Source organism: Acanthisitta chloris, unplaced genomic scaffold (assembly GCF_000695815.1).
Source record: "Acanthisitta chloris isolate BGI_N310 unplaced genomic scaffold, ASM69581v1 scaffold14190, whole genome shotgun sequence".
In the NCBI taxonomy this organism is placed as follows: domain Eukaryota; kingdom Metazoa; phylum Chordata; class Aves; order Passeriformes; family Acanthisittidae; genus Acanthisitta; species Acanthisitta chloris.
The window spans coordinates 29,142-46,813 of record NW_008653486.1 but is presented as its reverse complement, the minus strand read 5'-3'; the positions used below and the strand labels follow the sequence as shown (position 1 = coordinate 46,813).

At 40.5% G+C, this 17,672-nt stretch overlaps 1 protein-coding gene across 1 annotated transcript; it reads right to left on the bottom strand.

Annotated features, from left to right (window-relative positions):
- Positions 1–3,009: 3,009 nt before the first annotated feature.
- LOC103808495 (probable G-protein coupled receptor 115) lies at positions 3,010–9,969 on the bottom strand. Its single transcript, XM_009081287.1, has 8 exons — positions 9,892–9,969; positions 9,079–9,115; positions 8,775–8,935; positions 7,490–7,777; positions 5,435–6,799; positions 4,573–4,614; positions 4,434–4,493; positions 3,010–3,078 (listed from the first exon to the last, which is right to left on the bottom strand). Exons 1-8 carry the CDS (start codon positions 9,967–9,969, stop codon positions 3,010–3,012), a joined length of 2,100 nt encoding a protein of 699 aa, XP_009079535.1.
- Positions 9,970–17,672: the final 7,703 nt, after the last annotated feature.

The following is a 17,672-nucleotide window of genomic DNA, read 5'->3' as shown; positions in this document are numbered from 1 at the left end:
TCTTCCTCTCACCTTATATACTGAGCATGATGTCATATGGCATGGAATATTCCTTTGGTCAGTTTGGATCACCTGTCCCAGCTGTGTCTCCTCCCAATCTCCCATGCCCCCCCACCTTCCTTGCCAGCGTAGCAGCACAGAACGCAGTAAAGACCTCGGCTCTGTGTAAACTCTGTTCAGGAATAACAAAAACATCTCTGCATTATCAACCCTGTGTTCAGCACAAATCCTAAACATAGCCCTAAACTAGCCACTGTGAAGAAAGTTAACTCCACTTCAGCCCAAACCAGCACAGGCATGTACCTCTCATACTACTTGAGAAAGGCCCTCCATGGACCTGTAGGAGATACCATTGATGCTGTAAAATGTTTAGCAGAGACAACTCTGAGACACATATAACTTATCCAGGGGGAAAAGAAAGAAAAATCCCTCTAAGTGTTTCAAGGAGAGAAAAGCTGCAGCACAGAAGATGCTGCTTGGCACCAAGAAACAAACTTTGGGGTAATGGTCTTTTCAAATTTCTCTGACAGCAGCACATAAGCCCAGTTTTACTTCTGTTTGATTAAAGCTCTCCAATGTGTAAACAGGTTTTAGGAAAGCAGCAGGGGTAGGCTCTTGCAACAAAACTAGTCTAAGAGTAAAGAAGAAAGAAAAGGAAGCAACAGAATCCTGAGCATAAGAACTGTCTCATGGTCCAGGGCAGAGCTCTGCACTTCAGAGCCCCAACTTCTCCCATCAGGAAATCTGGCTGAGGGATTTGCATAGCACATATCACACACCTCACATCCCTCAGTTCATGTGTCAGGGCATTTTTCTCCCTGTAAAGGCATATTGATGACATTAAACTGCAGTATTTTGATTAAATCTTCTCTATTTCAAACATATATGAAGCCACATGGGGATAAGTGATTTCTGACTTAAGTAATACCAGCCAATACTAAAGGGCATTTGTCTACCTTTTTTAGTAGAGGATAAGTGCTACTTATTATAAACAATGACAAAATTTCAACTTTATTTCCATCTGAAAACATCAATTCATCTTAACAACAAACAATTATATATCTATCAAAGACTTCATTAGATAGGGTTTCTCAGACCAAGGACAGATTTTCTAATGAAACCAGATACCCCATCTCACATGGATAAACCATTTCCTTTGTTAGGACATTGCACAGAAGTCCATCTACTTGATTCAACTCTGAAGAATATTACAAGCTTGCTTTCCCACATCTGAAGGGGGAAACAGATTATTTCCAGAGTGCTCTTTCTTGTTTATCTCTGTCATTGTCTTGTAGGACTGGAAAAAGAATGAAAATTCTGCCCCAGAAAAGGGTTCTGTATAATTTGTTTGACACACAAGTACTGAGATGGAGAGAACAGCTGTAATGCAGAAAGAGTTGTATGGGAGGACAAATGGAAATGATGAATAGAGTGACACCACACAGAATCAGTTTTGCTCTAAAGGGAGCAAAACTCAGCTAGATAATGCTCAACATTTGTACATTAGATTAAAAATTAAATAATTTTAGAACAGCTCCACATACTGCACAGCTCCTTATTGCACTGACAAAAAGAACTAAGACAAACAACAGACATTTTAGCACTGAAATGGCAAACGAGGACAAACTCTCCTCACAGCAGTTTCCACAAAGGTGAGAAACAAGCTCTATGTACCAACATGTTTCCTCCAAGGGTTGCTGCAATACTGATGGTTTCCTGCTCCTGACAGTGGGTTCAGGGCCTTTTCTCTTCTTGTTTTCATGATGCTTCCCATGATTGTGCTCCAAGACAGTGCTGTCCTTGCTCCGAGCTGGTCAGCCACTTCAGCTCACCTCAAACCAGGAGGTTTCTGTGCAAGAAGTGCTCCTTTTCCTCTCGGTGCTCAGATCAGCTGAAGACAACCGTCCACTTCTAGGACTAGGAAAAAAGAAATCAGCAGGTCAGATTACAGATATCATCCATGGAGGTAGAGGGTCCATTTCCAACAGGAGGTGCCTCAGCATTCTGGAAGAAATGCCTCCAGATGGTCATCTTAAAATCTGACCCAAAGAAAAGGCTCCTGTGAGTCTGGGAAAACTCAGACCTGAAGCAAAAATCAGTATAATCCTTCCAGATGTTTCACATATTCATCACCAAACCCCCAGATACACAGGCCCATTTTGGGCCCCTGACAACAAGAAAGACATTGAGGTGCTGGAGTGTGTCCAGAGAAGGGTGATGGAGCTGGTGAAGGGTCTGGAGTACAGGGCTGATGGGGAACAGCTGAGGGAGCTGGGAGGGTTCAGCCTGGAGAAAAGAAGGCTCATTGGGGGGGGGCTTATCATTCTGTACAACTACCTGAAAGGAGATTGTAGCCAGGTGGGTGTAGGTCTCTTCTTTCAAGTAACAACCAATAGGACAAGAGGAAACGGCCTCAGGTTGCACCAGTGGAGGTTTAGACATTAGGATGGATATTAGGAAAATTTTCTTCATTGAATGTGTTGCCAAGTATTGGAACAAGCTGCCCAGGGAAGTGGTGGTGTCACTATCACAGGGGATATTTAAGAGATGTGTGGATGTGTCATCTAGGGACATGGTTTAGGGGTGAACTTAGCAGTGCTGGGTTAATGGTTAGACTCTATGATCTTTGAGGTATTTTCCAGCCTACACAATTCTATGATTCCAAAGCTCTCTAAAATCAAGCCTTTTTTTTTTTTTATAGTATTATTTCAGGTGTGACAAACTTTTCTGGCTCTCATGTTTACACCCAAGTTGACACAAGTGGATGACTAACACTTTCCCCCTCTGTTATGCCATGGTAAACACCTACATGTGGTTTCTTTCACCCAGGTGTGTGACAACATTGGCCCATATTCTTAGGCACATGCGACCATGGTTTCCACATCAAGTTTTGCCCAGTGAGATCACTTCATACTTTTATCAAATGTTGCTGAGTCATGGGATCAGTCAATTTTCCACCTGTTGTTTCCAGACTACTATACCCCTGGTGACTTGAGAGAATTTTAACTTTCAAACTTTCAATCCTGACCCAAAGCCTGATAAGATGCAAACACCTTCACTTTTCTTTGGATCCTTCAGCTGTCAAAGCAAGAATTGTAATCTCAGTTTATTAAATTTGGAGTACTTCAAAACACTTCCTTTCTCTTTTTCCTCTGTTAGGTAGGAAAAAGTTAATTTTAGCAGGAGTTTCAGGGACGGTCTTTTTGTTTGGTTTTTGGGATTGGTGTTTGTTTTGCTACTTTTTTGGGGGGGTTGGCTGGTGGTTTTGTGGTTTTTTTTTCTAGCAAAAGAACCTTCTGCACTGCATTTAAACCTGGCCCATAACAGCACGGCTAGATACAACTGAAGACTAAATTGGAGAGGAAGGATGCAGGAGTCAGAAGTTGCACAAACATGCAGCACCTCCTGCCCCAAACGACCGAAATGGTGATAGCAGAAGGGAGACAGAATTTCCTTAACACCTCTCTTTTCCTCTCATAAATCAAGTACATTTGCACACACTGTCATGGAAAGACACCCTGTGGGTTTTAGATACTAGAATCAGGACTCAATAATAGACTGGACAAAAGCAAGGAAATTATTTTTGTGAAGGCCAAACTGAACTGACAGGTTTCTCTCAGCAGATAGCAGGAGCACTGCAGATAATTCTTGTGAGACAGCTAAAGTGGATTCCCTTTTATATATATTGTGTGAAACCACTAAAAAGCCTTGGTACCAAAAGAAATCTAAGAAACAACAGATAGTGTTTCCTAACTCTACTGGAAAACTTTTATCTCAGTGATATCAACACCTCAATACTGCCAAAGTTTTCCTAGAAAGCTCCTGAAACACAGTTGTTTCCTTGTGTTTAAATGTTTGCTTTTAATGAATTGTCCTGATATTTTAAAAAACCCTCAAGCTTTGATGAGTACACAATATCAATAACCACCGAACACACTGACTGGGCTCTGACTGGTTTCCATCCATCAGGCATCCTAAAGCAGCTTTGCTGGCATACAAATCCATATTTTTGTGAAGGCAGCAAACAGGTCATTTAATTGGGATTTTGGACTCCTAATTCTATTCTTTCCTTATTCAGTAACCTTAAAGTTAATCTAATTTACAGATAGGGAAAAAACTCACTGGCATTGTCTGTCTAAGGGGCTTTGACATTTACAGGTGAAGAGATTAGATTAAAATATCATTTTCAATTTTGTAACAACAGCAGTAGGTTGTGTAGCAGTCACAAATAGCTATCAACTGCCACTTCTGGTATTTAGAAGCTTAATATCCACAACATACTTTTGAGATACCTGAATCTCCTTCAGTAAGCATTTGCCTTAGAAAAACATTAAACTGGGTAAGATGCAGTGGATGGTTCTGTTCTTTCCATGTACATATAAGGTGTGTAAATTGGTAAATTAAGCTGTTAATGAGGAAAATAAAATCTTTACCTTTTCTAGACCCCACTTCCGCCTTGATGAAAGGCAGTTCATCCTTAAGGCTTCTCTTGTCTGTGGATTTAAACAAAAAGCATTAAAGGGAACAGTTTCTCGGGGTGTAGAAAATGTTCATATAATCCAGAATACTTACCTTTCTGTCCAGAAGTGTCCCAAACAACAGGATGAAGAATCCCTACGAAATTGCAAAACTAGTTAACAAAACCACCATAACCACATGATGTTTCCTAAGTGCTTCTAGATGTCATTTCCTTAAGGATAGACCTCATCACCTATGACTCAGATAACAGCAATGCGCAAAATGGGTTTATCCACCCAGGTCACACAGGCTCCCCGGGAACATCAGGAATAGGCATACATCCCATGCTAATTCTCACTACAAACTGGACTGATGGGTTACATTCCAGGACTTTCTCAGCCCACTCAGTAGCAGCCTGAGTCAAGAGCTATGGCAGATTGAATGTACAACTGGATGATTATACTGATGAGTTAACCAAAACCATAGATTCAATCATGGAATGGTCTGGGTTGGAAGGAACCTTAAAGATATAGTTCCAACCCCCCTGTCATGGGCAGGGGCACCTTCCACTAGACCAGGTTGCTCCAAGCCCCATCCAAGTGGCCTTGAACACTTCCAGGAATGGGGCAGCCACAGGTCTCTGGGCAACCTGTGCTAGTGCCATTTTCAATGGCAAGTGTGAATTTTCTGTATATTTGTTAATCTTTGCAGTTACAGGACATTAATTGATATTTTATGTTTAACAGAAATTCATCATCTTAATTCCTCATCACACTAACTAGTTTGTTTCATTGTCCATCTGCATTTACTATACTAACACAGGATGTCTGGTGTATGTACCATATAAAAAGGGCTGAGCTGGAAGGAAAATCCTATTTTTCATGCACAACATATGCTTCCAGCCCCATTTTGAGCCAATACCTTTTTCCAGGCTCAGAGTCTGAGCACACATTATTCCCAGTCTCGCAGATTTTACCTGGAAGGCATTCAGTAGTGCAAACGTAATGTGGAATGCCAGAGAGCGGCTGTCAACAATTGTTGCTAATCCAAACCCCCAGGTGAGACCCAGAAGAGGTGTCAGAAGGGCAACATTTTTGCTAATTCGGATCATACTGCTCAAATCTCGTGACTTGCAGCCTTCTCCAACAGTGGATCTTCCAGTCTTCGCCACAACCACCACCACCACCACCAGATTCACAACAATGATGCTCAGAGCAGGTACAACAAAGGCCAAAAGGGCTTTTGTCTCATACCAATTGAGCCAGCAGGCTCCACTCCTTAAATACCCATTTTTTGGTTCAGTAATAGCAACAGTGAGGATAGATATGACCAAGGGACATCCATATCCAATAAGGAATGCTGCAGCTAGGAAAGCTGATCTTGTTACCTTTAAAAAAATTAATAATAATCCATAGAGAATCAAAAGGCCCAGTGTAAACATCCAAAAAAACAAGGCAAGATAGAAAAAGTGAAGGAAAAAAGTGGCTGCTACACACAAGTGGTAGTTCAGGGCTGCATTGTGCACAATAGCTGCCAAGATGAACAAAACATCAGCAATGAGAAGCGATGCAGCGATGTTGACCAAACAAAAATGGCGCATGTAGGTTATCTCAGTTTTTGTAACGTGATGCCAGACAAAAGCCTCGATGATAAGGCACAGAACCAAGCTGAAAATGGAAAGGCCTAAGCCCACACGTGTGATGTAATCCAGCACTGAGCTGCGCAGCGTGGCGGGGGACATCAGGATGGAGAAGGATCTGTATGTTCGGCGCTGATGTGTGCAGACACAAACCACAGTGCTGATGCTGTCAGACTGCACTTTGCATGGCCTGTTATCCCATCGCCTCTCAGCCGAGTGCCACCCAACACACTGAGCCTCAACATGCTCCAGTTTATTCACCTTCTCAAAGGTGAGCAAAATATGCCTGAGCTCCTCTGGCAGAGACACCGACAACACCATCCCATTCACAAACACAGGATCCAAACGGTTGGTCTCTATAATGGCTCCAAGAGTTGGGAATGCAATGCTGATGGCTTTGGAAGTCCTGGGTAACTTTAAGAGCTCTTCTTCTGGAATCACTACGTGCCCAGTGATATTGCTTGTGTCATTGAATTCCATAGAAAAATCAAAGCTCTTTCCTGAAGTATTTTTATGTATGCTGTAGCCTTTCGTAGCAATGAAGGGCTCCTGTATGCTTTCTGACCCATTCCTTATAGGAAGTTTCCCAGCAAATAAATTCACAGAGTCCAGTAATACTGAACCAGCATTTCTGTCCTTTACGAAAGCCCAGTTGGAAATGATGGAGCTGTTCAGAATATGGTTTGCTATCCTGCTGTAGCTCTGAAACAATCAAGAAAAATATAACTTACTTTGTATGTTAGAAGAAACCACCTATTATTCCACTGGCAGAGCCTCCAGAGAGGATCATTTATTTAATACTTTAATGATTTTTATGTGGGGAATATTTGTTTTGACAATGAACATGTTCCTATGATCTGTCCCAGTCAAACCCAAACATCTCATTGGCATGATCACTACCAAAATTGTCCTATCCTCTTTATGCCACAGCTCAAAAGACGATTAGAGAAGCAAGTATAAAGCAAAAATCAGGACAGCTAATTTGGATTCCTGATGCTGAACCACTCTACAGGCATGATTTACATCACCCTCCCTGTATTCTTTCCTCTACCTCTCTGATTTCTGAGTTCATCAGGGACTGTGTAACCCATGACAACAGAGCTGTGGGTCAGCATCTCCAAGGCTGCCTTCCCCACAGTGTCTTACTTTAAAAATTAATTCTTCCTTCTACTGCTATCCCATGTCTAGAACAGCAGTTCCTGAAAACTTTTACTTTTAAAGAATTTGAATTCCACAGTGTATTTTCATCACACACAAATAAGTCAGCTTCTCTGACAACAAAAATGTGACTTGCAGCCCTCACTTCACTGGATATTGGCCATAAGAACAAAACACAGCATGGATGCTCTGGAAAGCTCAGAAGCAGTTCCCAAAGCCCATAAAAGTAAATACCTTCATTTTTCCTCTAGTGACATTCTCTGATAGCAGTAGGGAAATCTTCTTTAGCAGATCCACTATATCAGCAATGTTTCCTGGAATGGCTGGTGAAGACAGGATATCCGGGATGATGCATGAAAAATCAGCTTGACAGCTATTATTCCCACGGTCATCAGCACCGAAATGTTTTGCTCCATCTCCAGGCTTCCCATGCCCTGTCTCTCCTTCTCCTACAAAAGGAAGACGTCCTCCAACACCACCAACATGTCCTCCGAAGCATGGGAGTTCATGTTTAGATATCCTCTGGAGGAAGGAAAATACATTTGTGAAAATTAATGAACAGAGTGAAAACGAAGTCACAGCTACCATGAAAAAAGAGGCCCAGTGCATTGAATGTCATGGATGGATTGAAACTCAGGACCAAAGCTCACCTGGGAGGAATGTCTTGCTTGTACTACACACATGAAGGAAGGGGCAAGAACTAAACACAGTGCCTTATTCTTCTAGTGACTTGAATAATGCCCTTGCAATTGAGAATTTATCATGAATGATCTCATTATCACAGACATTAGTGTTGCTCTTTTCTGAGGTTTATCCTGTGCATTCCTGTCTTGGTTTAGATGCACGTGAGGAACATCAGACAAGTGAACAAAACAATTCCATTTCTGAATCATGTTTCCACACAAGAATTTCCCAAATTTATATCCCGACATCTGATTTAAGACCATGAAAAAAGTAGAGCACAAATCATGAGGAGTGACTGAGGGGTCTGGGGATGTTCAGCCTGGAGAAAAGCAGACTCAGGGGGAACCTTATCACAACTACATGAAACAAATTAGTAGTGAGATGCGGGTTGGTCTCTTCTCACAGGTAATATGTGACAGAATAAGAGGAAATAGCCTCAAGTCACACCAGGGGAGATTTGGATCCGATATTAGGAAAAATTTCTTCACTGAAAGGGTGGTCAGGCATTGGAACAGGCTACCTAGGGAAGTGACAGAATCACAGTCACTGGCAGTGGTCAAAAACGTGTGGATGTTGCACCTGGGAACATGCTTTAATGGTGAACATGGCAGTGCTGGGTTAACGGTTGGACCTGAAGATCTCAGAGGTCTTTTCCAACCAAAACAAATCTATGATTCCATGAAGTCAAAGCCTGTTATCAAAAATAGTCCATGTTTTAGGTTCCCATTTTATTCCCTTTGCTCATGACTGAAAGCATATGGAGGGAAGGGCTGTCTTCAGTCTTCAGAAGAAAGCATGAGCGTAGGCCAACACAGATGCGTAACCATTACCTCACCTGAAAAAGAGACTGAACATCCAGGCTTGCACAGGCATCTGATAACATTTGCCACTTTCTGTCTTCACAGACGAAGCTTGTCTCCCCGTGGAAGGAGGGAGAACAAGGCTGAATACAAATTGCTCCATTATGTTGGCAGGGAATGAGATTTATACATGCATCTGAAAAATAAATCAAGCAGATATTGCTATAAGGTGTAAAACAGCATGCCTTGGTGCATGAGGTGAGTATCAGGGGTGTTAAGTATCGATAACTGATAACACCTCACCAAGAATCAAAAACGACATACAATTAATCACTGTACCTTGCTCATTACCAGTCTTTGATTCATTACCAAGAACCTGAAAAATAAGAAGTGGAAGGTACATTGAATGTTTAAGTAAATAAGTAAAAGATGATTCCTTGGCACAAACCAGAAAGATTATTTCAAGGGCAAATAGTCTTCTTGAGGTCCCGAGTGCAGAGCTCATGGCTCCTCATTCATACAGAACTCTCTGCTTAGAAGTCTGTCTCACCAAGCTTTCAGTTGGACCCTTCTACTGAAGAAGTGACACAGTGAACTCATGCAGAAGATCACACATGACTCCAGCAATTATTGCTAAGTCTGTTAGGCTTAAGATCTCCAGTATTTCTTATATTGATGGGAATATATGACTTGAAGATAAGAATATGTGATCTAGATGACTTCTGCCATAAGATAATGCTACAGTTGTGCAAATACCAACAGCCGATTTTTTCCTCTCCTGACTGGGAAGCAACCTCAAGATAGGTGTGCAGAGTTCCTGCAGGCAGGAACACTTGCTGGGAGTGCATGTTGTACAGGCTGGAGCAATCCAGAACCACTTCCATTTCTGCTTGGTCAGCTGGGCGATTATCTACAACCTTCCAGTACCTAAAGGGAGCTAATAGAAGGCAGGAGAGGGACTTTTCACAAGGAGGAAAGGCTTTAAGCTAAAGGAGGACAGGTTTAGAATAAGTATTAGGGAGAAATTCTTCCCTGTGAGGGTGGTGAAGCACTGGCACAGGTTGCCCAGAGAAGCTGTGGATGCCCCAACCCTGGAAGCATTAAAGGCCAGTTTGGATGGGACTTTGAGCAACCTGGTCTCACAAAACTTACCCTGAGAACAGTGTGAGGTGTGGCTGGGAAGAAGTGCAAAGCCCAGAGTAGCAGGCAGTGGGCTACCCTCACATCCATTGCTCTGCATGTGCTGCTTTCCTCCTGGAAGAAAAAAGTTAAAGAAGTTTATATATATCTGCTTCCACTTTTGAAAGCAGTCTAGGTTGCTACTAAGAAAGCAGCTAAACCCATCCCAAAGACTGTCCTTTCTGGGTTTTCAAGGTGATTTTCAAGCATTCCTCATTTATTACTTTTACTGAGAATGATTTCTGAACCCTTTCTTAAAATAAAAAAAAAAAAAAGAAATAAAATCTGTCCAACACTGTAACTTATGGCATTTATAATTTACTGTAAATTGTGAGCTGGAGAATGTATTAAAGCAGCTCAGCTTGTGGGTCACTTCTGAAGAGATTTAAGACAGCCTCATCTCCACTGGGTTCAACACTGCTACTCTCCTTGGGCAGTTCCTGAAGAGATCTGTCATGAGAGGTAGGAAACACAGGCCCTTGGGGCTCAGACATCAAAATCTGAGAAACGAGGACCAGACTGAAGTAAAGAGTTACTTCCTTTGCAGAAGGATTCAGACCTCTACTCCCTTCATGAAGTTCCTCATGGTCCTTGGTAAAAGCTTAATATCCTGGGATGCAACTTGCTACAGGCATATTTGCTGGAGGAATATAATCCAGTAAAAGGAATGAAGGAAAAACAATGTGCTACATCAAATCTGATTACTACATGTTTTACATATCCAAGGCAAAACCAACAGCTGCTCTGCATTCAAAAGAATTGAGACACTGATCTTCTATCACTGTATTTGTAAGTAGACCGGGTCATTTAGTAAAAAATAAAAAAACAAAACTACTGAGCTAAAACACTAAAGCATGAAATAAATGCACACTGGCAAAGCAGGACAGTGGCTGGATTTCAGGAGATGCACATATGAAAAAGCTCATCAAATCATGCCTTTATAGGAGGCACTAAGTTTTCTCCTTGAAACATACTCATCAGCACAGATGAAGCTGATCAGAAGCATCAGAAGCAGAAGGGGTCCTTCACTGATGGAAGAGAGGTCCATTTTCCCATCTAGGAAACTCCAAGCTCTCACCTTCTGACAACATCAATGGTCCAGGCACACACCTGGCTGCCCCTTCCATCACCTTACCACCTTTTTAGATTCACAGGTTTATTAATTATGAAAAGGTCAAAGGGAAGAGCTTGAACGATGCACTGAATTTCTGAGCTAACTCAAAAAAAGAATCTTGTGCCAGCCTCTTGAATTCAACTGGTATTAGGAAAAGCATTTTCTAGGTTAAAACCTAGCAGCCATTACCTCTTCTAAGGAAATAAAATTGATAAGGAGAAGTGAACCAAAATACTTGGATTAACATTGCCAAAGAACAGGAGGTGGCTGGGAAACACCTATAGGTTTGAGGCAAAAGGTTCTATCCGATTCTTTTCCAATTTCTGCAGTCATTAAATGTTTATTGTATGCTCATAGCCCTAATCCCATTTCATAGCTCGGAATCCTTGAGTTCATCATGTTTCACCATTAATTAATTCACATTCATTTTGTATTTAATCATCGATGGAACTCCACCTAGTGCTGTTACCTTTGTGTGAGGCAGAAATCTGGGACACCTCCAGGTATCTAAGGCTCACTGAGACACTGTCCCATGTTACCAGAGAAACACTGATCTCGCTCGGCTGCATTGCTTGACTCATGATGGAAACCACCCAGTCTCATCACGGCAAGAACCTGCCAAGGTAACTACTGTGCAGCAAGAGAAACTTGGAGCAAAACAAGTAATGCAGCAGCAAGTCGCTGTCACTTTAGGAAAAAACAGGGAGCCACATGAAAGCACACATAGCTAGTCCTATCCCTCCATACACCCCATTACAGCACTTCAAACAGCAGGTGATATATCTCTTATCATAAACTATCTACTTCCATTAATCCCTGCCTTTTAAACATGTTAGTACATGCTACTCCATGTAAACATCTCCCCTCCTCTAGAGGTTTCTGTGCCATCAGGACACAGGTACGTGAGCAGATGAGTTGTCAAAACACTCTCACATGGAGGAGAATTTCTAGTAAGAGGTCACTTCCATACCCACAGGTATCTCCCACCCAGCGCAGGAGATTGTCACCAGCTGCTTATCCCCTTTCTCCAGCTCATTTCAAAGTCCTCAACAAGAGGGAAAGATCAAGGAGTGAATGGGTAGACAGTGGTTACAAGACAGCAAAGAGTCTCTTAAATAAAGTTAAGGAAAGGTAAACTGATCATGTATTTAAAAAGCAATCTATATGTTGGTTAATGCGTCACAGCCTTAAATTCAAATCCCTTACTCTGTGACTCCTGTTGGTTTAAAATAAAAGTATTTTGTAAAATCCTAAAAACTATCCTCTTTTCCTCTACTACAGTTAAGTTAAACTATAGTTAAGCTTGTGGGAAAAGGTATCCTGCACAAAAAATTACAAGCACACATTCTACAAAATTAGGATTTATACTGGCCTTGCCACAATTAGCTAGACAAATATATTTTCCCAAACACTGCAAACTTGCACTGTATGCATTTAAGATTGATTTAAAATATTAAATCCATTGTTACAGAACCTAATATTTTTTTTTTTATTGCTTGAATGACTATATGGCCTGCTTAAAACTCAATAAATCACCATAATGTGATCACTTTTCATTTCTAACAAGCATGTTAAACAGGCTGTAGCAGGAGAATTTAGCTTCCATCATTGTCATCCAAGGATAAAAATTAAAGCTCTTAATTCTCCAGAATGGTATTAGTTGTATTTTTTAAGGAACTACACTTGGAAAATATGAATTTAACTAACTCCTTAATTCAGGAACTTTAGCCAGCAGAAAATTCCAAATTTGCTTAAAAGTGACAACAATGTGATTAGAAACTAATTACAAAACTACAAGAGAAAGAATGTCAGAGGTTAATTAAGATACTTAGTTATTTCCACAGATGCAAATAGAATACAAACAGAGGAAATATGCGCAAAGTAAATGCAGCCTTAGCAAAAAATGCATTTTAGATTATGAATGAACCAATTTCACAGACCACTGATAATTCTTAAGCAGATCTGGAATAACGTTGTTCTGTGATAGTACTCACCGTTTTCAGAAGTCTGAGTTCTACTGCAAGCAAATTCAAACCAGCCAGAGATCCTCAAGGTATCAGAGGTGACTAACTAACCACTCATCTGCTGCCATCGTGCCCCAGTCTCACTCTTGCAGTCTTACCCAGTGCTGCTTAGGTGCTCCAATTCATTTAGAGTTTTCCCATGAAGAAATAACCTTGGGCATCAGCTGCTTCTTTCTTGCCTGACTGGATTAACGTTGAGGAATCTGCAGATGACAATGAAGGTATTGCACTTCAAAATGACAAAACAAGTTACAAACACACCCACAAAACTGCCAGATTGCCATTTCTGCCAGCAGTCCACATGAATGAATCACACCTGTGTGGTTGGTGCCTTTCCTCCTGGAGGAGACAGCTCCTGCTCTTCTGTATTTCACAGAATCATAGAATGGTTGGGGCTGGAATGGACCTTAAAGATCATCCCATTCCAAGCCATGCCACGGGCAGTGACACCTTCCAGTAGACCAGATTGCTTGAGCCCCATCTAGCCAGACCTTGAACACTTTCAGGGATGGAGCATCCACAACTTTTCTGGACAACAGATCTCCTAAAAACCCCAAAACAACATCTGATCAAGTTAATGCATAACCCTTTATAAATTCAAGATGACACTACTGACAGTAGCACAGCTAAAAAGCTCAATGAACAAGTAATGGCCTTTTCTTTAGGGCTGCATATCAGGGGTGAGAGTGGTCTGTTGAACTTTGTGACATGGTCACTGTTGGGTCTCTTAATATAACCTGACCTTCAACAGCCATTTCCAATTGCCAGTAATGTACAGCAAGTAGACTATTGTCACAGAAGAGCAATTCCTAAAGGTCTTTCTACTCTCAGAGGTGCTTTGGAAGAGCTTGGGTCACTAATTTTTACCACATTCCTGTAATATGTTTGTCAGGAGCTTACAGGTTTTCCTGAGATACTGTCCACAACTCCAATCAGTCCTTGGCCACAGGTGTGTCTCCAGCTTTAGCCTAAAGGTAGGTATTTTTTAGTGTTCTGTTTTGATAAAGCCACCCTCACATTGCCATAAAATAGGAATTTAGCTGAGCACAGACATAGCCAACACAGCCCACCTGGGAAAGTTAAATGACTTGTACTTGATACAGTACTGGGTAGAGATGAATTAAAAGGTAATTAAAAAAATTAAAGAAGGGAAAAAAAACAGATCATGTCAAGGTATGGACACTTCTTTTAAAAGGCTTCTTGCCAAAGTCATCTGGAGCTGTGCTTCTATTCACTCTCTGAACCTTTACTATGATGGCAAAACTAAAAATGCCCCTTGATCCTCAAATACCTGCTCAACGTCAGCCCTCTGAAGGAGACAAAGACCAGTAAACTGCAACACTCGGACACACAGGCTTCTCCCAGAAGGAAGAGGTGTGAATCTGTGCTCCCAAGGGCTTGGAAAGATACTGAAACCATGATTTCCAACAAAGACAGCACTCCAAACCCTGAACCCAGCAGCATCAGTCTCATGCTTTACAAGCTGGTCGGGGTTGTTTGCATTCCTCAGGCTGGGAGGTATGTGCCCAGGCACCCGAAGGGAGTGGTTTGTCTTCTCAGCTCTTGCAAAATCTAATTACCCAAGATCTACAACCAGCTGCTTTGACACTGTGCTGACTGTTTACTTTCTCAGAGATCAGCAACACTTCAGGTAACTTAACAGCAGCCAGGATTAAGGCAGCTGTGAAAAGCTGTTTTTACAACTTGCTTTGAAAAGAGGTAGCATACTTCTGCTAATTTATTACTTTAACGAATACAACGTATTTGTTTATAAGTTCAACAGATATTTTGCTGCACAGCACAAAGTCAAACCTTGCAATACATCACAGCTTACATCAGAAACTTCACTCCCCTAAAGCAGTATCAATGAAAAAAAGTCTTCATAGAGACTGCTTAAATAAGCTTTTTTTAAAAAAGACCTGTATTATTTTCTTTTCAATCGTGCACTGTATGCAAAACCAAAGCTTTTTAGATAGTCAAATGAAGACTGAATGAAAATCTTGCATTTTAAAAACATCCTTCTGTTGTTCATTTGCCTTTTTCCCTCACCTATACCCCTATTAAACATGCCATACCCTCAGCCTTTGGCCCTTCACTACATACTTTAAAAGGGATCCAAACATGCATTTATCCATGTTACTGAGTGGCAATAGGGATCTTACAAAAAGGCTTTGAAGATGCACAGTAAGTTCAGCTCAATATGTACCAAAAGGGGAAAAAAGTGGGAATGAAGAGATCCTGAGAAGTTAAAATTCCCAGTTACATCTGAAAAGAAAAACAGTATGCTATTTGGATCCTAAGTCATCCTGGCAGTGAGGAACAAGAGCATCCCAGAGAGTATATGAAAATCTGAAAGCCTCAAAGGGGAACTATAAAACAACTTTGCTCCCACCCACTAAACTCCTCCTGCAAAGAATCTAATGGCAAACAAAACATTCCCAAACAGAACAGAGCAGACATTCCAACAGGTTTTTATACTTGTTTTATTTGCTGAGTTTGGATAGCATGCATCATTTTACAGCACCGGTAAACGAGTCAGTGAAGCATCCTGCTCTAAGGAACTTGGACTGTGGAATGTCTTCAAAGCCATTACCTTCTCCCCCTCCACTCCAGTACATAACACTAGCTGAAGACAAGACACACATATATCAGGGCAACTTCCTTATGGCTACAAATACTCTTAGCAGCGACTTTTAAAGGAGGGTTTATTAAATCAAGTCATTGCACTTGGGTCATTTATTGCTATAGCGAACAAAGGCCTTTAAATATCAAACACCTTTCGTTTGTGGCTTTAACTGATTGTCCTGTTCTGTTTGTCCTCTACCAGCTCACACACAGGCACAGTTTCTGCAGAGCAATCCATTCCAAGATTTGCTTTGTGCTCTCATCACAGTGAAGATCTTGTGTAACAAAACAGGGTACTCCAGCTCAATTCTTGCTTTTTATCACCTGATTTACAGGTATGAATTCTAACCAAGAGTTTAGTCTCTGATGAGAAGCACTACTGCTGCACATTATTCCTCAATATAAACACTTGGCCCAACCTTTTATTTGTGATGCATTTAGGCAATTAAAAGCATTAATATTGAGTCAGCTTATCAGCATTTTGACTAGCAATTATTACTCAATACCTGCATAGTATATTAAATAAATTTTGCCAAGTATTTGAATCAGCAATTAACAAACATCCTCCAATTGACTTTTGGACATTTGTATATTATGATGCATCAACTATGGAAAAAAGTACACTCTCAAGAAGTGACACTTCCATGTCACTTGAGCAAATGACATACTAGAGAGCTACTGTATTTATGACTATTTCCATGAATGGAAACTTAATTGCTTCTTTTATTGGTGAAGCTGCCAAACTACGTGGCATGTCTTTGTCATTCCAATTATAGCAGACCAAACGGAGATGAGGTGATTACTAACAGAACTAATGCATTTGACTGGCTTTCTAAAGTTGTATGTTTTTTAATTCTTTAATCAAATGAACACAGCAATAAACACCATTGTCTCCTATCACTTTGCATATTATTTGTGTATTAATCTGGTGCAACTGTTGAGATGGGGGGTTAAAGATAATGGTACAGATTTCAGCTGTTTTCCATAAAATAAAGACACTGTCCTAGACACCAGCACAATGATGTCAAAGCAATTGTTCCAATCACTCATTAGAATATAAAGATGTTATTAAATTTAGAGGTACACAATATACTGAGAAAGTTTATGCTATAAATATATAAATATTGAGACCTTTTGAGAGTATCAAAGTTCCAAAGGGATTTATTTGGAGACACATTATAAACAAACCTGACTATTGTAAAAACAGATCAAGATGCATATTGAACCACCAGAAAGACTGACAACTTCAGTTTAGATACACACAAGTACAGATGTTGTGACTTAAGGTTTGCTTTTCCATGCTGTAGACCGTAATAATTTAGGCACAAGAGGTTAAGACTGGACTTGAGCCTTGTTTATGTATGTCTTGCATTTTGTGGTTTTAAAAGATTAATTTTGTCATAATTTCATGATTCAGTCCTAAATCCCTTTTTAATCCAATAGTGCAAGTGACAACCATTCTGCTAAACTACTTGGATTAGATCATTCATTCTCACTACAATGCATAGGAGTTCCACCTGCTTTATTGCACTAATGAATTCCTATCTCATTACTCAACTTATAAACAGCATAGTATTAATATTCTCACTGCAGACAGGCACAACAGCATAACCCTGGGTAAAACTGCCAAAATTATACAAATATCATATATTCCCTTTTGCATGTAGGGGGAAAAGTAGTGACTACAGTTATGATACAGTTATTCCATCCTTCCCAACAGACTATTTTACAGATTAGTTGTAAAGATAGATCACCCTATTTATAGTATAGATCTCTTTAAAAATTAAGCTACAGGTATTCAATAAAAACCTATTAAGAATTCCCTCTCCTTTCTATACAGATTCAGTAGTATTTTCAAGCAAACCAAAAAAATAAGGTCTGCAATTCCAGCACAGTAAGAAATAAGGCCTCTTTTATATTGGCAAAAAAATTACACCATTATTTTTTTGTTTTCTTATCTCTCTGAATATAAGACTATATTCCTTTTTCTA